Source organism: Simochromis diagramma, unplaced genomic scaffold (assembly GCF_900408965.1).
Source record: "Simochromis diagramma unplaced genomic scaffold, fSimDia1.1 OVJJ01000216.1, whole genome shotgun sequence".
NCBI lineage: Eukaryota > Metazoa > Chordata > Actinopteri > Cichliformes > Cichlidae > Simochromis > Simochromis diagramma.
This window is the reverse complement of record NW_024386883.1, coordinates 1,548,484-1,569,638: the sequence shown is the minus strand read 5'-3', so window position 1 is coordinate 1,569,638 and position 21,155 is coordinate 1,548,484. Positions and strand designations below refer to the sequence as shown.

The following is a 21,155-nucleotide window of genomic DNA, read 5'->3' as shown; positions in this document are numbered from 1 at the left end:
AGACATGTCGTGCAGCTGCTTTTCCTCATTGTATCAATTGACCATCTCCAACGCTTCTGGCTATAGACTGCTTCATAACAAGCTTTGGGGGATTGCAGTGTCTTATTCAGTGTTATTTCTTTCAGTAGACACATGAACATCAAGTTGTCTGCAGCTGTTTTGCTGTTACCTTTGAGTTAGAGACTTGAATTTCATTCTTTTATAGGAAATGAGTTTTAATGTGAATAGATGAACACAGAGGCCATCAGAAATATTTTGTATCCTTTTTTCCAACTTTCTGCAAATATAATGCTTCACTGAAGATGCACAGAGTCCTGTGAAAACCTTCTTTTTCAATGACTGCAGGTTGTTTAGACAGATTGTGCTTGTAGGCTGAGTTTAAGGAATAAAAATTATATATTCATACAGTACTTCATCTGCTACACTTTAAGTATGTTATTCACATTAGAATCATGCGTTAAACTGACTGTGGGACTGTGGGAGGAAGCCAGAGTACCCAGAGGAACTCCACGTAGGCACAGAAAGATCATGCAAATTCCCCGACCAGGGTTTAAATAAGGAACCTTGTTGCTGTGTGGTGATGGTGCTAACCACTCAGCCACCCTAGGTGTGGCTTTGTTTCCTGTAGACAAAATTATTTGATATAGTTCTGGTACTGAGCCATGAGCATGTTAAAGTGATTTCACCAGTATAATTATGGCAAAAGCACAATTGCTATCTGGTCTTTTGTGACCTTTTGCTTCTATGAAATATGAAAACTGACCGTCACTTTTATCACACAGCCTCCCCCCACATAACTGCTTTGAATAAATGTTAATGTTGGAGTGAAAGCAGACTGTACTCTGCTCTTCCAGCAGATCTTAAACCTCGCTGCTACACATGTCATGCCATTCACCTCCAAGGCTAATTCTTATTTCTCAGAGTTTTTGGTCCATGTTGACATATCATCACACAGCTGCTGCAGATTTGTCAGCTGAACACACATGTTGTAAATCTCCTGTTCCTCCACATCCCAAAGGCTCTCTTGGATTTAGATCTGGTGGGTGTGGAAGCCTTGTGAGTACAGTTTGAGATGACTTGAGCTTCATGACGTGGTGTTTTATCCTGCTGCAAGCAGCCGATAGAAGACTAGTACACATAAAGGGATGGACATGGTCAGCAACAATACTCAAATAGGTTGTGGTGTTTAGATGATGCTCAGTTTGCAGTTGACACAATCATGTTTCATGTTGTTTAGGCCAAGTTCTGACCCTATCATCTAAATGAAAACAGAAATCAAGACTCATACGACATTGACAAGTTTGTGCAAATTGTTAACCTCAGTTTCCTGTTCTTAGAAAAAAGACCTGTGTGGTTTTCTGCTGCTGCAGCCAATCTGCTTCAAGATTTGACACTCGGAGATGCTCTTCTGCATAGCTAGTTTGCAGTGAGTGGTTAATTGAGTTGCTGTTGCTATCCTGTCAGTCTGGCTATTCACCTCTGACCGCTCACCAGGATCTACAAGGCATTTTTCCTAGAGAACTGCCACTCATTGAATATTTTCTCCTTTTTGGACCACTCCCAGTAAACCTAGTTGTCTGCCACATTCAGCATCACCTAAATCACTTTTCTTGCCCATTCTGATGTTCAGATTGAACTTCTGCTGGCTGTCTTGACCATTTCTAAATGCCTTAATGCATTGAGTTGCTGCCATGTGACTAGCTGTTTAGATATTTGAATGAAGGTGTACCTAATAAAGTGGCTGATGAGTGTATAAAGAACACTGAACTACATTTTGTGCACTGGAAGCTTTGTAAGTGATTTAAAACATTACTAACATGATTTGCAGCTTGGAATAATAAAACCCCTTGCAATGGCACGGGGCCAGCAGTAGGGGGCAATGTGTTTCACCTTACTCCACCATCTGCCTACAAGTCCTGACAGAGGGCACACATTACCCGTCAGCCACTTTCCCAGTGTATCGAAGCAAGATGGCAGCTGTTGTTGAGAATGTTGTCAAACTGTAAGTGTTGGACTTTTCTACTTACCTTACATGTGTGCAGGTGACACACACAGCCATCGCATTGTAACGGCTGTACTATCGTACACCCGCTGTCGTTAGTTAGCTTAGCAGCATTCCAGCTGACTTAGTAAGGTTAGCCAGAGGCGTCGGAGCGTCGTGTCTGTTCACATCCTGGAATGGAAGTGTAAGTTAGCAGACACGCAGCTGACGTTTCTGAAACATGGATCACGAGTCAATGTAGACGAACTTGTGTTCATTTAATCCTTCGTGTATTTTTAGCGGTGTGGCGGCCACTTGTGTTTTTGTGACCAAACGGGCGCTGTGGTGCTAACGTCAGTTGAGTATGGCAGCTAGGTGTCACGCTAACAAGCTAAAGAGAGTGTAATTGTGCCTAACGTCGTTAGCGAAGGCTGGAGCGACTAGTTTAAAATGAATGAAAATCCCTCGCTGAAGATTTGAACTCGAGAGCCCGGAGCCCGGTGTTTCCAATTCACATAAAAGAACTGCTTATAAAGTTTAACGTTTCAAAGACCAGAACACTGTATTGTGCTCTAACGTGCTTCCATTTCCGTCGTCTTACATCGTGTAGCCGTACAGCCCGATTCGGGGTTAATGTCACACGCCAGCTTTTACACGCGTACGTCGTACCTCTACCTGCGAAAACTGTGGCAGCACAAACATATAAAACTTACCCGACACACATCAAAATATTTTAATTTGCTTCCAAACTTAATTTCCTTGTGAAATAATACTGACCGAGAATGAAAGATGATGTAATCCTGAAACCAAGTCTGTGCTGTCAAAAACATATAAATGAACTGTTGTTTACATGCTAGATGTGCTGGTTTGAATGAGCTGGTATCCTTTATGTATGCACTATGCTATAGTTACAGTGACAGAAATATATTCACCTGATTTCTTTTTTTAATTTCTGTCCCCTCATCCCACCCAAAGAGCCTCCTCCATCAGAAGTTTATTCCTGGTGAAGGGAGATTTAGTTCCTTTCCATTGGCTTTCTCTTCATAATATATGAAGCTCTTTACCGTATCATGTGAAGAGCCTTTGAGATAACACTGGTGAAATGGGGCTATATGAATATATATATATATATTTTGCAACTCAACAGCTGTTTAATTTTTCCCTTTGCAAGAATAATGCACATCAATCAGCATCACTCTACACATAATAAAACCAGAGCCTATAACTCTGCTACTCTGAGTATTTCTTCATTTCTGTAGTGTGTCTTTCATAAATCCATTTTCTTCTGCTTATTCTTATCATGGTCACAATTAGGGCTGGACCCTATCCCAGCTACCATAGGGGGAGATGCAGGGCCAACACAGAAAGACAGAAAACCGCACTCACATTCGTACCCATGTAAAATTTTGACTCACCAATTAACCCAAACCCCCTCGGTACATGTCTCTGGGCTGTGGGATGAAGCGTTTTTACATAAATAATAAGACAACATATACGCCACTACAAGAATATGTCAGTACTAGCCAACCCATGTGTGTATCTGGTGTGCTCTCACCCATTTGTGACGGCTTCTTTCTAGTTAATTCACCCTGCCTGAAATGATTTCTCTGGAAAGAAAAGCAAGTGTTCATTTTCGGCTGGACCCCACAGAGCACAGACAGCTTTTTGCAATGTTATTATGGCCTTACAGCAAGTTAAATAATGAAGTCTTTAACTGGAGATTGAAATCTATGAAAAGCTTCTTTAAGGTTTAACACAATTACATGGTTTATTATCTCATCAGGACTGAACTGCTGCCCTCTGGGGGTTCCTGACAGCCTCGAGAGGTGCAGTTGTTGCATCACGAGGTTCTTTGTGCGCCCCCCCCCCCCCCCCTTTTTTTTTTCTTTGACACTTGATAGCTTGAGGGAATTGTAAGATGTCTTCCTGTCTCAGTTTGAGTAGCTTCAGCCCTCAGCTTCTTTAAAAGGGATTAAGCAAGCAGCACTCTAACAGTATATTTATGCTATAAACACTGAACACTTGGCTGTGCCTGTGCTTCTACCAAAGCTCGTTGTTGTTGTTGATGCACCAACAAAAGAGCACCTGCTGTTGCACTAAACATTTAGTCTGAAGCACAAAGACTCTGCTTAGTAGGAGGCAGCAGAGCAAAAAAACACAAGCAGTTTTAAAATAAACTGAGACCACACTTGTTTTGGAGCGGCAACAGCTGCTGATTTCGGTCTTGGAACCATAATAGACCTAATGACCAGCATCTGCCTCCGGTTTTGTTTCATCAGGCTGGGAGAGCAGTACTACAGAGATGCCATGGAGCAGTGTCACAACTACAATGCCAGGCTGTGCGCCGAGAGGAGCGTTCGGATGCCGTTCCTCGACTCGCAGACCGGCGTGGCTCAGAGCAACTGTTATATCTGGATGGAGAAAAGACACAGGGGACCAGGTGAGACACCATACGTGAGCGTCGAACTGCTCACCTGCGCTAAACGCGTTTAAAGTTGTAAGAGCTGGACAAAATGAGCAGCAGAGAAGTGATCCAGAGGAAGCTGCACAGATGCTGTGAAGCATTCATTATTAAGATGAGTGATTAAGTGATTAAGATGAATCATCATTTCCGCTGTTTATCAGAATTTCTCGAAGGAGCTACAAATAACCTCAATGCCTTCAAAACAAAGGACTAATTACACCATGCATGCATGTTTAAAATCACAAACAGAGCTTGTGTACTTAATGCAACTCCCTGGCAGCCAGGTGGTACCTGCTCGTGTTTAAATGCGAAAATAACCGATTCTGAAAAGGACAGTCTAAGAAAATTCAAACGGAGCCTGTGGATTTTTTTCCCCCTGCCAGTGTGTCAGAACTGTCTGATAACTGTGAACGCCTTCCTGTTCTGCCTTCCCTCAGGCATGGCTCCAGGACAGCTGTACACTTACCCAGCCAGGAGGTGGAGAAAGAAACGAAGATCTCATCCTTCAGAAGACCCCCGGCTTATCTTCCCTCCGGTTAAATCAGGTAGCACAGTAGCTCTGAGCAGCTTAGCTTATTCTCCTATTTTAGTGTGTCAGCATTTAAGGTGGATATCAAAGACTTTGCGGGGATGAACATGTGGTGCTATCTTGTAACAGATATCCATCAATAATTAAATCCAACTTGAATTGTACCTGTGCTTACAGTTGTATGTATCAGTGTTGGTGTTGTTCCTGCTGACTAAGCAGGAGAAAACATGATATGTCGACTAGTTTAAAAGTCAGAAAAGACTCAAAATTGATGCTAATCACGGGGCAAACAAGTATTTGAATGTCGTTGACATGTGTGGCTCTTTGTGCCACGCATAACATAGCTTACACCTTATATCTGATTGGTTTGCTGAGTGCAGCTGACATTAGCAGTGCTAGCACCAGCAGTTTTCTGTCCTTGTGGTTTAACATCCTCATGCTTGTGCAGAATGTGGTCACACGCTGTTCAGAGGGCTGGTTTTGAGGCAGTTTACTCTGACATTGCGTACACACAACGGCTCATTTTCTAGATCAGTGCAGAAACTTGTTTCATGCTGATAGCTCACCGTATCATCTTGTTTGCCACTACACAGAGGAAGAGAGCTGCAAAATAGGCTGGTTTTACCTCACTAGAATATCCCTAATTATTTTAACCAACTAAAATGTCTGGCACCAACATTTTCAGGTATATTATATTGTGTTTTGCCTTTCCTGATTTCATAGAGCTAGATTTAGGACTGAAGAAGGATGCTCTGTTGTCATCGGATGGCAGCAGCCTGGAGGCCCTGCTGAAGGGGGACTCCTTGGACAAAAGGACATCCGCAGACCTCCGAGGATCTGAGGAGGATTCCAACATGAGTGATTACACCGGAGGCCTGAACCCTGCCGCCCGGATCAGAAAGGTTCTTGTTTTGAGATTTGAAGTAAAGCTGCTATAGATGGAAAAGTGAAATATAATACACCCCATTGTCATGCCTTCCTCATCCCTGTCAACACAGAGAATCATCGAGCCTGACGACTTCCTGGACGACCTTGACGATGAAGACTATGAAGAAGACACGCCTAAAAGAAGAGGCAAAGGGAAAGGGAAGGTAAATAACGGCTGTCGATCGATGCGGTTTCTCGATCCCAAGCTTGCGTTTAAGGGCCCGTCTGAGTCTAATAATGTGCGCAGGGCCGAGGAGTGGGCAGCAGCAGGAAGAAGCTGGACACGGCAGCACTGGAGGACCGAGACAAGCCGTACGCCTGTGACAGTGAGTCCTGTTGGCTGAGAGTAGAGCATGTGAATACAGCTCCGAGTAGAAGGTCACCGCAGGTGTTCATAGCTGTAATGTTTATATTAGCTCGAGTCCTCATTAACTATCACATTTTAATTCACCCTCTTCTTTTTCTTTTCATGTGTTCCATCTTTTCTCTGTTCTTCGTTAGACTTCTTATATCTGATATTTACAAAGCTAGTCGATCTGTATTTTTGCCACTATGATGTCATACTTTAATTTACAGGTATTTCCATGTGCAGGGAGAGAAAAAAAGTCTTCCTCCTTTTTGGTGTTGTCAGACTGCTTGATGTGTTTTGTTTTTTCCTCTTTTGTGAAGCCTTTTCACTTTGAGCTGCAGTGCTCAGTAGGTCATTGCCGACTGACTTGACTGATCCTCTGTCGGTCTGAGTCTCTGTCTGTGCTTTCTCTTCTCCTTCTCTTCTCTTCTCTCTTTCAGACACTCTCAAACAAAAGCATATTTCAAAACCTTCTGAAAGAGGTATACTTCTCTTCATTCCTTTTCACTCCAGTCTGCTGTGTCTTTTGTCTTTGCTGCCTGTTTTTATTTTCTGTCTGTTACCAAGTAGATTTGCTCTTTGTGTAGTTCAGTTCATAAATTAAATGTTCTGTTACACACATCGTCCTGAATTGTAATTAACTACATTTGGAGAGCGTAAATGCCCTGTTATTATATGCTTTACCTAAAGTGTAGTTTGTAATCATGTAATCAGCCACATATACGAGTCATCTCAGCTTACAGAAGATTAGCAGTGGCCTTTAAAAGTTACTTTTTCCACCCAATTTGGCCTTGAACCTCCTACAGATTTTGATAAGCTGGAAGCTAGATCCTGCTGCTGATGTTTTCTTCCCCTTTTGTGAGTGTGTGTGCTGTTTTTTCCCCCTGTGTTATGTTAATTTTGACTGCATTTCTCCTCTTCACCACCTCTGCACCCTGTAAAATCTCATTCCATGTTCCATGTGTTCGCTTGATTTTTGAGTCACTTTAATGTCTGCTTGACTTTATGGGGAGTATTTTGTTTTCTCCCTCCCCCACCAACCCCACCCACACAAAAAATAGTTTCTGTTTGGTTGTTAGCCTCTTGGTTAGATGCTTCCCGAAAGTCGAAGACCTAGGATTGCTGGACTTTTGAGGAAATGAAAATTAGAGAAAGTGTGGAAGTGAAAGAAGAAGTACTGTGTTTGACTGCTATGACAAACATCACACCCTCCCTGTGACAACGGCTTCACACAGTGGCATCTTTGTTCTCCTTTAAGTCAGTAAATCCTCCTTGCACAATCCCACTGGCTTTCTCAACTGTTAAAAGAATACCAGTTCAAATCAGAAACATGATGTTTTGCAAAATGGTGACATGCGTTTCTTAGTTTTGTTTCAGTGCAGTGAGGTCTCGAGTCAAAACACTGTCAATGCTTCTAAGACCCTTAAACTGAAGAAGCTAAAGCCAAGATCAGAGCAGTTCCAGCATATTAGCTGCAGCAGGAGTGGTCGAGATGCTGTCTTATTATTGTGCTTTACTGTAGATTTCGAGCAAAGAGGAAGCTTGTCTCAAGTAAACAAATAAATACATAAATAAAGCATGTTGTTCATCTTTCCTATTATTTCACCGCCAGTTTATCATGTCATTGTGCCAATTTTGATACTCAACAGAAAGCAGGAGACATCAGGAACCTGGTGGGTTCTTAAGTGATTTCTCTTCTCCCTCCCCCATCATCACTTTACCACATGAAAAGTTGTTGACATGTATTGAGAGAAACCACCATACGAGAGTCGTAGCTTTCTGTCTCGCTGTGTCACTAGTCTATGTTGTGTCTAATTATTTCCTTTATTCACATAGTCAAAGGCATTGTGTCAGTTAAAAAAATAGAAATACTAATAGTTTTATCAATAATTGCAAAGTAACTGTTTTTCAGTTACAGCAGTTAAATATGTGCATGATATGAGGCTACATTGTAAGTAGGACACTGCTGCAAGAGTCCTTTGATCATCTTAAGATACTTTTAAAGATGCTAATTATGATAATGTGAACAGTAGGAAGGGTTTCACCCTCCTCATCAGCTTTAAGATGTCCCATGATAGCACTGTAAAGAATAGTCCTTTTCTCCATGAGTCACCCTCACCTTCCTCCACTGACGTGGTAGAAACACCCGATTTGACTGGTCTGTTCTTTGTTTTCATATCATACATGTCGTATTTTGTGGTTTTGGTGGCAGTCTGTGGGAAGCGCTACAAGAACCGTCCTGGCCTGAGCTACCACTACACCCACTCCCACCTGGCCGAGGAGGAGGGTGAGGAGAAAGACGACATGGAAATGAACGAGCCCGCCCTGTCGCTGCCCGAGGAGCCAAAAAGTAAGCGACAGCGGCGCAATGTCGATTCGGAGGAGTCGTCAGTTGATTATCTGAGGTCACAGCGCCGGTGTAACTGATCACTGATATTGGCCTGCATGTTTTCATCTTCCCACACAGCTCCAAAGAAAGGTCCAGATGGGCTCGCGTTGCCTAATAATTACTGTGATTTCTGTCTGGGAGACTCCAAAACTAATCACAAGACCGGCCAATCAGAGGAGCTGGTGTCCTGCTCTGACTGTGGACGTTCAGGTAAATAAGAGTAGCGATATGAGAAAAGCCACGCAGCAAGTATTCTTGGAAAGATGTAACGTGTTTAAACGCTTTTCTCGACGCAGGCCACCCCTCCTGCCTGCAGTTCACTCCTGTAATGATGGCCGCCGTCAAGACGTACCGCTGGCAGTGCATAGAGTGCAAATGCTGCAACATGTGCGGCACATCGGAGAATGATGTGAGTCGTCTTTAGAGGTTGTTTGCTTGTCTCTGGGTTAAAGTGAGATCTAGGTTGTTCGTGCAGAGAACTGGAGTGTTTTTGTTTTCCAGGATCAGCTTCTGTTCTGCGATGACTGCGATAGAGGCTATCACATGTACTGTCTCAACCCCCCCATGTCTGAACCTCCAGAGGGTAAGTCCACCCCCTTTTTTTTTTTTTTTTTTTTTTTTTTTTTCCTACTTCCTAGAAAAGAATGAATCTGAAGCCCTTTTCACAGATGACCTGCAGCTGCATTTTCTAGCCGTCACTCAAAGGTGGTGAATGTGAGATTACAAATGTCTGAGGCATTTATTCTGTACAGGAGCTCGTCTTTAACCTGTCAGCGGCGTTGTGCAAAACGACTCCGTGATGTCGGATTGTGTGAATAGAAGAGTGCATTTACCACACAGGGTATTTCCAGTAATGCAAACGTGGATTATTTCCTGCTGTGTGCTAAATGTAGACGGGACAGCCGTGGAAAATGTCACATCCTGATTCTCTCATTATCAAACATGTCCAAAGTTCATGTGTGAATCTTACTGAAATGTAGAAGCCCAGTTCAATAATAGTTGACTGCTTCAGTGCCATGTAATATTCCAGTTAAGTATACAGTTCATGTGATTTGAAAATCATTGCTTTCTATTTTTATTTACAATTTAGAACGTGTGTGTGTGTGTGTGTGTGTGTGTGTGTGTGTGTGTGTGTGTGTGTGTGTGTGTGTGTGTGTGTGTGTGTGTGTGCAAGAACGAGCAGCACTCAGAGCATAAACCTCCGCCAAGGCAGCTCACTCTCTGGGCATTGTTTACTTTAGGGTAGCATGACAGATGTTTACTTTGATTACACAAACATTATGTAGGAGTAGGTAATGGATAATTGGTATTGATTTTTAAATAACTGAACATGGCAAAAATCCAACAAAGTTGATTTTTTGTTTTTTTAAGGTTGAGCGAAAGGACATAAATTATCTGCAATCGCAGTCACGCACATAGGGAGCCAAGTTTACACAACCTGGACAAAAGCCTTCGGACAAAGCTGTAATAAATCTGCTTTTATATCAAGTTTTTGTCTCAGCAGCTTCTGAAAAGCTAGCTGTTGTGTCTCTGTGAGCTTTTCTTCATTGTTATTAAACAAAGAAAACAGCAAGTCTTTTGTAATTTAAGGTACTATTTAATTTAAAAACAATACATTTTATTATTTTATTCAGTGCCAAAACATTTTAGAGAATCAGCAGTGCATGCTCTCTCATTAATCATGTAGAACAGCGGTCCCCAACCCCTGGGCCGGTCCGCAGGTCGTTTGGTACCGGGCTGCGAGAGTTGAGGCTCGGGTTTGATATTTATGATTTTCAGGGTTTTATCGGTTTTTAAGGGTTTTTTTATTTATTTATTTATTTATTTATTTATTTATTTATTTATTTATATCATTTTTATCACTAACAGTTTCCCTGGGTCTTTTCACGTGTGTTATCAATAAATCTTCTTCTTTTTTTTTTTTTTTGGTATCGGTACTGGTTTTATTTTGTTGCATTTATCTGCGACACCTTAAAGGTCAGTGCGTGAAAATATTGTCGGACATAAACCGGTCCGTGGCACAAAAAAGGTTGGGGACCACTGATCTAGGGGCCTCTACTGTTCTCCTGTTTAAATGCAGTTTAACATCAGATTTTACTGCCTCTCTCTGTTATTTGGGTCCTCAGGAAGCTGGAGCTGTCATCTATGTCTGGACCTTTTGAAAGACAAGGCATCTATATACCAAAACCAGAACGCCCCACCGTCGTGATGGCCGCTCTGGCCCGCACTCATCACCCAGCCGTCCTGCAGCAGCGTCGTTTACCCTTCAAGATAAGATGACAGACTTCCCCGACAAGCTGACCTCAGAGAGAGGGTGTGTTCTGGACATGGATAAAGGGAAGGATTGGGAGGTATACCTTTACCAGACTGGCTTCAGTTACCATCAGATACGACTGTTACACAGTTCCAACCTCAGATTCAGTCCCACAGATTTTTATTTTCACCGCCTTGCCACATAAGCAATTTCAGCACCAATCATGTTCGCAGATAGAAGCATAAATAGCCAAATAATCCCTTCATATTCAGCTTTTTTTTTTTATTTTTATTTTATTTTTTTTACACATGCAAAGTTGCTAAAACCTTGTCAGTGTACTGATTTTATGATTAGAGCATAAATAGAGCTCATTGATATCAAATAGCATGCCAATGCTCACTCATAGTGTAAAAAAAAGACATTTTATAATATTTATATATTTCTATAGTATAAATATATATATATATTAGTGTTGAGTGTGAACAAATTGGAACCAGAATGGTTATGATATGTTTTAGAGCCCATTTCATCCAGCACCAGGTGTTGTTTTATTGAACTGTATTTGGCTGGTCATTCGATAGAGTCAAAGGGATTTGCTGAGACTGTAAATAATTTTTCCATGTCATCCGCTGCCTGCGGCCACATAAAGGTACACAGAGAAACTGCTCGTCGAAGGTGGCTCCAAAGGCTGAAGGACTTTAGTTAGTTAGACTGAAGTCCAATGATGGACTCGTGTTTGCGCTGCACTCAGAGCTGCTGAAAGACCTACTAATGTGCTAGTTTCATTTGGCATTGGGGCCTTTTTGACACAACTTGTCGGCTCTTCTCCAAAGCAAACTTGATATTGAATCTCTCACCAGGCCACACATCTGGCCTGTGTTAGACAGATGTGATAAAGTCGAGTCGAATACAAATCCCGCTAGCATTATCAGCCCCATTAAAGGGATAATCGCTGTGTTCTAGCAGTTTGCTGATGATGCACCATATCCATCGTTCTGTTGATGTGACACCACTAGATTTCTTTTTCTTTCTTTTTTTTCCTCCTTCTTCTTTTTTTTAATCTAAGGACAATGTGACCTCGATTATGGTCACTTGCTGACAATGTAAAAGCAATAGAAGAGCCCTTTTAAGGAGGCAGGGATGACAGGGACTCATGGCTGAGTCTGTTTAGGCTCTGTTGCGATGTGCGATACTGTAAATGTTCTTTATCAGAAAATGCTATTACAGATAGTGGACTGTGGCAAGAATTATGGATGGCTCCATACTGTAGAAAAGAGATTATAATATGTATATGTATAATGTGGGGAGATGGCTCTTTCTGTCACTGCTTTCATAGTTTGATTATGCAATGGTTTCCTTCTGTGTCAAGGTGAGAGGAAGTCTGGCTGAACTGCTAAAAGCAGTAACTTTACCTCACACAGAAACAGTATTTAAAGGGTTGAAACATGCTGTAGATAGATGGCACAAAGACTGAGGGATAAATAGTCATGACAGCTGCAGCATCTGCTTCAATAACTGCATAACCTTACAGTTAAACAAGTGCATGTTCAGTAATTGTCAGCACTCGTCTTCTCCGTAGTTGTCTCAGTTAGGCCGGCAAAGGTGTTGGGAAGTGGTGTAATATAAATTAACCATGCTGTCATGTTTCAATAGCCAACTAACAATTACTAAAGCATTACACAAGTATAACTTGGTTTATTTTCTCATCATGTTTTAAACTTACTGTTTTATCTAGAGAGATGGTGGCTACTAGGATATTTTGCTGGTCTTTTTTTTTTTGTTTGTTGTTTTTTTGTTTTCTTTTTGTGTTTGTTTTTGTATTCATCAGTGATGTTTGCATATCTGATGCGTGGGACATTTCGGGACTCAAGCGGAAGTTGCTTTCTAGTTAATCCTGTGATCCAGGTCTGAACTGAGCCGCTCTCCTCCAAAGCTCCACAACAAGAAGCAAAGTCCATAATGTGATTAAGAGGATAATGGCGTTCAGCGGTTAAGCAGCCAACATCCAAACTAAACTGACATAAACAAGAAGCACGTGCTCGGCTTTTGTTGTCACAGTCGGCTCTTGTGTCATTTTAGTATCAGACTCGGGTTTTCTTGCTTCCAGCTTTGGGTGAGACGCGTTCAACTATAGTAATAACATATTTAACCCTTTCATGTATGCTGTCGGCGCTGGCTTTGTACCCATCTTTATTCCTGTGTTGCATGGTGTCCACATGTGTGGGCAGTGAGATTTTATTTTTAAAAAAAAGAGGAAAATATTTTAGCACAATTCCCATAATTTGTGCATGAAAGGGTTAAATCGAGGTCATAGGTTTACATAGTTGGGGAATTCTCATGGGGTGGATTTTGATTTGGATTGTGATGGAATGTTTTATTGTATGAAAATTTATCTTCAGGAAAATAAAAATACTAAGCACTATAGTCTGCTGTTATTTCTTCTCCTCTTACATCGTGACATTCACTGTGACGGATGGGGGAAAAAAGTAATGGAAGCTAGGAGAGTTGAAAAGGACATTAATGTTTATTTCAGCTTAAACATTTCTCCAGAATTCACCTTCAGTTTAGTTCTCAGTTAAATAAGTGGCCAAAAAGTTTGGCCGTTGCCCAGTTTCTTTTCTGGTTTCCTCCATTAGACGCTGGTCACCACACTAAACCTTTTCCCTTCTAGACGTCCAGTGGGACTGACCACGTAAAGTGGCACCTTCATCATTTTGCAAATCACTGCTTCTTAAAAGAAATGTTAAGAAAATCAGTTGTTATTGCACTTTTTTTTTATTGCACTCAAGATACAAGAACAGTCTTCTATGATCCAATACAATCTCTATAGCAGTAAATTTGTAGCCTAAAATATCTTCTATTTCCAACATCACAGCAGAATAACCAGAACATTGTTTTGTTTTTGTTTTTTTTATTTTGCTTTTTTGTGGTGAAACCACAACAAGTACTGCAGCAAGTCGAGCTGTTCTGACGCTGCTTATTATGAGGTGTGTATCAGGAGCTTACAGCGGAGTGAAAAAAAGACTCTGGTGTCACACACTGCTTTAAGTAAACTGCTGGCAAAACAAATTTTGATGGATGAAGGATGGCGATGATAGGAAAAAGTTGAATGCAATCATTACCTGATATTCTGTGCTCATATTGGCAATTAAACTTTAAGTATAGTGATACTCAGACTGTGGGGGCGGCCACTTTATGAGGCAAATTTTCACCCAACATTTTATCTCTGTTTGCCTGTAGTGGCTCTAAGAGGAAGGCTTACCTATACCTTTTTCTATCATAATAATAATAATAATAATAATAATGGATTAAGATATTGAGTTGGGAAACATTACAAACAACAAATCATTGCCCTTATAAATATCACCTGTTTCTGAGTTTTAGTTACATATTTGTCCCTCCTGTGTGAAAAGAACAAAGATCTTCATCATGGCTCTTCACACACTAACTTTAAAAGTTTGAACTGCACAAAAATTATAAAGTTAATGTCGGCCAGTGACATGTTATTTACTGATATGCCAACAAAAGTGAACAAGGCCAGTGTAGGCCAATGAATATGCAATAGCAGCTTAATATGTCAGCAATTATTATGATGATTAATTTTAAAAACAAAACAAAACACAAAGTTTCAGCATTGAGTAAACGTTTCCCTTTCATTGTGAGTGCTGCACAAAAACAGGCCTCTGAACCTTGACTGCACTCCACCATCTTTGGAACCTGCTCATTAATTTGACAAAATATCAAAGCAAATCAATCTAAAACCGGACTTTGATAACATGCAAGACTGTTGCTGTGATCTGAAATATACAGTTAAGCCCATAAACATTTGGATAATTGACACTTTTTGTAATTTCACCTCTGATGTAAAATCCACTGTGGTGCTGTGAAAACGGTCTAGATGTGATTAAAATGCAGATTTTAGGCTTTGATTCAACGGGGTTTTTACAGTTGTATTTATAAATATTAAAATGATTTGGACAGCATCAAGTTTGTTTTTAATACTTGGATGAAAACCCTTTGCAATCAATGGCTGGCTGAAGTCTACAGACGTGGTCGCGTACAGAGGCATAATTACAAAAACAATGTCATCATCCAAAATCATGCACACCTAACTAGTTAAAAGTCAAAGTAAAAAGTCTAATAGTCAATTAAAGTTAATTAAAAATAAGCTTCATTTGCCTCCACTGCAGACAACCAACTAAACAACTTGGCAGAGATAAAAGAAATTCACTGTTTTCTGCTCACAAATTTCAAAATTCTCACTGAATTTAAACCTGTAAATAGGAGCGTCGTCTTCTTTGCTCTCTTACAGTGAAGTCCAGCCGTGTCAGTCAATCAGCCACGAAACAAAAGATTACCACCTTAGAAAGGTCACTGAACGCACCGGCGGAGCGCGCATTCGTTTCCATTACAATAACTCACAATTAACTTTACATCATGTATTTAAAAAATATATTTAAAAACACCACAAAACTAGTCTCTGTAGGACATTCATTGTTGTAAAACTATGTAAATTATTTAACATTTAAAAACAGTAAAAAGTATTGTCCAATAGACAAAGATAATAATTGTACAGCCATTTGAAGGAAGAAAAAAAATCACCTGGATCCCTTTGCTGGAACATTTAAGATTTGAATTCACACAACAAGCTAAAAGAGGACAGTTTGTCCATCAGAAACCAACAATTACACTGTGTATCTGAGTATATATTGTTTAACACAAAGCGATTTTTGACACGATAAATACACAACAGACGCGTCTCTGCGTGTGCGCGCTGTTTTGTGTCTATCCTGATCGGCTGCTTTGCTGCACAATGTTCCACCAAAGTGACACGATCGCATAAAACGTACAAGAAATACAAACATCGATAGTCGTACCTAAACGTGACGTTTCACTAGTAACCTGCACATAAAGTCAATAAAATCTGTGACACTGATATTTTTATATATATTAGATTTCATAGTAATAAGACCTCAAAACAAAAAAAACCCAAAACAAAACGTAGTACTACTGCTACTCTTTTTACTTACAGTAAGCTGCAGCAACACGTGCTTAGAATCAGGCAAAATTTTCAAAATATTGTGAAACTGTGCATTTCATTTCGGCTGTATTAAAAACAGTCTGACGCATGTATGGTTTCCTGTGGTGCAGGACTAAAAAGTACCCACTTTCTTGTCTGACGTGCTCTGCTGTAACTCAGTGCCAGCTGCTACATTTGAATGCATGTAAATATTTTCACACAAACGTCAGCTACATTCAGAAAATACGAGGCTATTCGAAATTCTCTATTCGTAATCTCTTCGCAGCACGGACAAAATGACTTGAAATGACCAGCTTAAATTGTGCCAATATGATGCGAAACTCCTGTGATGTGATTGAAAAGTTATTTCTTGTTGGTAAGATTCAAAACTGCAGTGGTTTCCCTCTTTTTTCATTTGCCTGCTTATGTTTGGACACCTTCTCTACTTTTAACATTAGGCCTAAAAATTGCCTTTTTTGATAAAGCATATAGGATCACATGACCCTGAAGCCTCCCTTAGTTATGATTCAATACACCTAGACTGCTGGGGGGGGGGGGGCTTCCCATGATGCACCGAGTCTTTAATCCCGACTCACCTTTTTTCATTCTCTATGTGCTTACACACCACTCGGCATTTAATCAGTAGTTATTAATCTCTGCATCTCTTCCAGGGTGACTTTATTGTTCTGTGTCCCTCCCCCTTACCCCCTCACTGGTTGTGGCAGATGGCCGCCCCTCCCTGAACCAGGTTCTGCTGGAGGTTCCTCCCTAATAAAAGGGAGTTTTTCCTTCCCACTATCGCCATGGCCTTGCTCATATGAGGGGGGTCACCTGATTATTGAGGTTTTCTCCCTATTATTGTGGGGAAAGAAACCTATCTTATTCCGTATGATAAAGACATTTTTCTGTACTGTATACAGAGTAGGATTTTTACTGTTGATGCATTATTTTTGCCCTCCATCCAAGCTGTGTAAACCTTTCTCAGCCGCTTTGATTTTTGTAGTCAGAAATAAAATAAAAATACTGAATTCCTGCGTGAAAATATGTGGATTCAGTATCAGACACAGGTCAGTAAAACGAACCCTCCCAGAAACCATTTGTCCTTGTTGCGATGGTGAAGTCAGCTAGGTAGTGATGTTGTCATGCATTAGCTTGGCTGAATTACCACTGAAAATCTAAATAAATGAAAAAAGTAGAACATGTAAATTTGCTGTATTACTATTGCTCTAAAATGAATGGAGAACAGTGCGATCTGAAATCTATCCAGTAGAATGGGAAAGATTTGCAGATTTTTCTGCTCTTAGTGTTGCTAACATGTATCGCCAAATAAATCTTGGTTGGTGCTGGACTGGATCAGCTGGGGGGAGGTGATTGGTTGTTGGCCCTTTCAATGTGCCTGTAGGAGTCTCATTAAGAGTAGAGAGTTTTTGAAGAGATGCCCTCAGAGTGCGCCAACCAAAACTCCAGATCAATGGCAGTTTGTCAGCATTTCCACATTGACAAGTTGCACTTGTACACCTCTATATTTCAGAGAAAAGTATTTACGTCTCTGCGTTTTCTTGACCGATTTAGTTCTGAGTTTATTTTCAGACTAAATACAGACATAAAAAACTATACTAAGAGCTTAAGAGATTAATACTTTGCTATAAGTTATATTGGAGTTTATGGTTGTTGTTTTTTTAATTTTATTTCAAATTAGAGATGAACGGATATTTCATGACTCCAAGTCCTGGACTATAATCCAGGATTAAGGTCTTGAGTTTTTAGTTTTACAAAGATAACTATCTTTGTAAAAGATAGTTACAAAGTTACACTTTGTAAAGAAGTTACACTTCTTAGCAGGAGTAACTTGTACAAATCTAAACCTTTTCATTGTTCTATAATTATTAATATAGCTATAGCTAACTTTTGTACTTAGTCCTTATGTAAAATTAGCAAGTCAGCAAAGCCTACTAACTGGACTGAATTATTTTCATACACTGCTTGAGAAAATAAAATGAGTGAACACTTAATCGCCCCAGTATGACACAGAGTCATAAACATAAACCACCGTGAATCTGCATTGGTGCAAATGAAAGTGACAAGTGCAGTGGAGATGAATGGCTACCCCCCATGACGGCTTTTTTAGATTTGCTTTTTCTAGTTTTTTCTAGTTTCGCTTTTCTGCTAGACTCCTTGTTAGTAGTGGTAGCATGTGATGGTACCCGAAGCCCATTCAGGCTACATGGGGCTGGTCTGTGAGAACAGGTCCCACTAAAGGAGACCAGGGCCACCTGTTTCAGACAGCTTGGTCAGAAACATGCAAGAGTAACCCGTTGGAGGTCATTTGCAGCGCTCTAGAAGTACTCTTCTTCCTCATTGTATACAGGAGAAGACAGCAGTCTTGCAGCAGGATTGATGAGTTTTGTAGTGCTCTCTCTCATGTAACAGCCTACTTCCTTCCTTACAAAAGCATCAAACGATGTGTCATCCTACTGAAGCTGGACAACCCGGCAACTGCAACTACTGTGACAAGGAAGTTGGCAAAAGGCGAATCTAGAGAAAAATCAGTCAGGAGAGAGTCAGGAGAGAGAGCTGCTCTTTGGGGGTCATCATCTTGTTGTCACTTTCATTTGCACCAAAGCAGGTGAAATGTATTCGCAGTGATTCCTAACTGGACAGAGCAACAGACCAGAAGTTTAAATGACTTTGTGTTACACTGAGATGAGCCAGTGTTGTTCTCAGACATGTAACAATGACTAATTTGCAACTGAAGGACTTAAACTGTCTTAAACCCCAGAGAAACTTTCTTTTAGGCAACCAGCACCTTAAAGTAACGCAGAGTAATAGTAGACCCTTTCTACCTTCATGATCGAGCAGTGATTGAGTATCTTGCATTTAGCTATAAATGGCTTACACTCATGTAGCATTTTATGTTTTAATGAGCAAAGTTGTCTTTCTGTCACACGTACACTTCTTTAAGTCTGACCTTATCTGATTTGATTGTTTTTTTTCTTTTAATATTCTTTTAATATTACAGTTTTGTAAATCATGTGGCAACAGTGTCAATACTCTTGTCCATGTTTATGACTGGTCATCTGCAAACACAGTCCCTCTCACATGAACTCAGTCATTGCTAATTAAAAAAAAAACCCCTGGGTTGACTTTTCTGAGTTAACCTTGTCAGATTTATTGGGTTTTCTGATGTTAGGATAACTGAAGCCAGATAAGAAAACATCCCTTTTAAGGTGGACTTGCTTCAGAACCCAGGCCTTTGGTGCACCTCATCTCCAAACCAATTTAAAATGTTTTTTAAAGCAATTTAGCAAATTAGTCCACAGCTGACAAATTTAGCTGCCACGTGACCTAATCATGAGCTTCATCCATCACCTGAAAGCAGAACAGCCAATCATCAGTCTAGCACCGACCATAAAGCTTTTATAATAGCACGTTAGCAGGAAAGGAAAGCAGAGTGGCTGCTGTAATACTTACACAGAAAAACAAAAATTCAGCTCAGTTCTCTGTACAATTATCATCAAAATATTGGCCATTAAATAACCACACCACTGTGCAACAACAGCACTTCAACATCTTTTAAGTTACATAACTTGTTTGTGTTTTTTTAAATATCACTAAAGGCCCAACAGATCTGCTGCCTCCATCTGCCACATTCCTACATTTTCTGCTAGATCACCCAATTTAATACCGAAAGACTGCTTTTAAACACTCCACTGTACAAGAAGGACAAAAAAAAAAGCTAAAACGTTTTGTGTAGTTGCATGTGTACAGTATCACCCTAACAAGTCCCAAGAGGAATTAATAAGAGGAATACATCAATGCGGTCACTTTTTTTTTCACTTTTTTTTGGCTTCGGGAAGGAGGACGTGTGGTAGAAAGGTAGATACTCAGCATGGCGTCTGAGTTGGGTTGGCCTTTGACCTGTAAGCCTCACATCTGCCCAAAGAGGATAGAGCAGAGCAGGAAGATGGCATAGAGAAACATGAGACCCAGACCCAGCCGACGGTCCAGTCTCCAGTGGTTCAGATGAACACTCAGCACCTGCAAGCAGATGCGGAGCATGCAGACATGCTGATCAGGGACAGAATCGCCAAGGGTCCATTTATTTTAAATAAAATTGTCTTTAATGTATCTACCTTTTTAGTTTAGTTTTTGTTTAGTAAAAAATACATAACTGGACAGCTTTCTATTTATATACGTTTCAACCCCAAGGGGGCAGTGCAACATGTTGCAAGCTTTGCTCTCCACCACATCCCGAGGGAAACATCTGGTTCATTAGCTGCAAGCTGCTCCACATGTTTGCCAACTTTGTTAGTGTGGCAACTGGTGCCGAGCACCCAATGCACAGCTGATTTAATAGAGTTATTTTGTAGCCTAACAAACACACACTGGTGAGTGTATATTAAGTTTGCAGCAATGTTGCAAACCAAAACACTCAAAGAGCCCCAAACCTGGCTGAATGATCTAATAGCATTATTGATTCGTATGACTTTTAAATCTGTTTGATATAGAAATGTACTGGGTGGGATTTTTTAAAAAACCCAAATTTAGCAGAGCTCTCTGCTGTACACTTTATACTGGTTACACCTCTCTGAACATCACCTATATATCTGTGCAACCTTTGGTATTTAGCATTTACTTACTGTCAGAAACACAGATGCCAGCAGCAGGATGACAGAATATACAAGTCCTTTATTATTTATGGATATCTGTGGGAAAGAAAAACATCAGTGTTATGACCATCAAGCAGAAGTGAGAAGCTGCAAACCTTCGCTCTGATAACTCGCACAGAAAAATTAGTAACCCGGGAAAGAAAGAAAGAAGTTTGAAGAGGTGTTACATAAAGATGAATGTAAGCATTACTGTTGATCCGTGGTCCACCACAAGTGTACGCAAAGCCCAGGGGAAACCCAAACCCAGCAGGATGTCAAAGATATTGCTGCCTACAGAGTTGGACACTGCCATGTCCCCCATGCCTGAGTAAAGACAGGAAAAGTGACAGAGAAATGCTTAAGTACTTGCCTCACAAAGAGACATAAAAATGAAAGAGAGAGACATCACGCAGGACACATTTACCTTGTCGAGCTACAATCAGACTCGCCATGCAGTCAGGCACGCTAGTCCCTGCTGCCAGGAAGGTTATGCCCATGATGTAGTCTGGGATGTCTAGTGTGAAGCTGATGATGGTGACCTGATAGAAACATATCATTGCATGATAAAGTTATCTTACTGGTCTATAAAACCT

General features: G+C 40.6%; 2 protein-coding genes across 4 annotated transcripts in view; one reads left to right on the top strand and one right to left on the bottom strand.

The window, feature by feature from the left end:
• Window positions 1-1,871: 1,871 nt before the first annotated feature.
• dpf2 (D4, zinc and double PHD fingers family 2) lies at window positions 1,872-13,317 on the top strand. Of its 3 annotated transcripts, XM_040032894.1 has the most exons (13): window positions 1,872-2,002; window positions 4,261-4,421; window positions 4,883-4,990; window positions 5,698-5,876; window positions 5,973-6,065; window positions 6,149-6,227; window positions 6,691-6,732; window positions 7,900-7,923; window positions 8,463-8,600; window positions 8,718-8,849; window positions 8,936-9,048; window positions 9,141-9,222; window positions 10,766-13,136. In XM_040032894.1, the coding sequence occupies exons 1-13, from the start codon at window positions 1,971-1,973 to the stop codon at window positions 10,846-10,848; spliced, it is 1,266 nt and encodes a 421-aa protein (XP_039888828.1). In that variant the 5' UTR covers window positions 1,872-1,970; the 3' UTR covers window positions 10,849-13,136. The 3 variants fall into 3 exon arrangements, with proteins under 3 accessions (XP_039888828.1, XP_039888829.1, XP_039888830.1); XM_040032895.1 differs by lacking the exon at window positions 7,900-7,923; XM_040032896.1 differs by lacking the exons at window positions 6,691-6,732; window positions 7,900-7,923 and having other exon boundaries at window positions 10,766-13,317.
• LOC120734227 (sodium/potassium/calcium exchanger 3) overlaps window positions 12,662-21,155 on the bottom strand; it is a 33,623-nt gene continuing 25,129 nt past the window's right edge. Inside the window, exons 14-17 of the mRNA XM_040032893.1 lie at window positions 20,987-21,101; window positions 20,774-20,886; window positions 20,554-20,619; window positions 12,662-19,951 (exon numbers count right to left, since the gene is read on the bottom strand). Coding sequence (XP_039888827.1) covers window positions 19,841-19,951; window positions 20,554-20,619; window positions 20,774-20,886; window positions 20,987-21,101 — 405 coding nt within the window. The 3' untranslated portion in view covers window positions 12,662-19,840. The remainder of the gene's footprint in view (window positions 19,952-20,553; window positions 20,620-20,773; window positions 20,887-20,986; window positions 21,102-21,155) is intronic.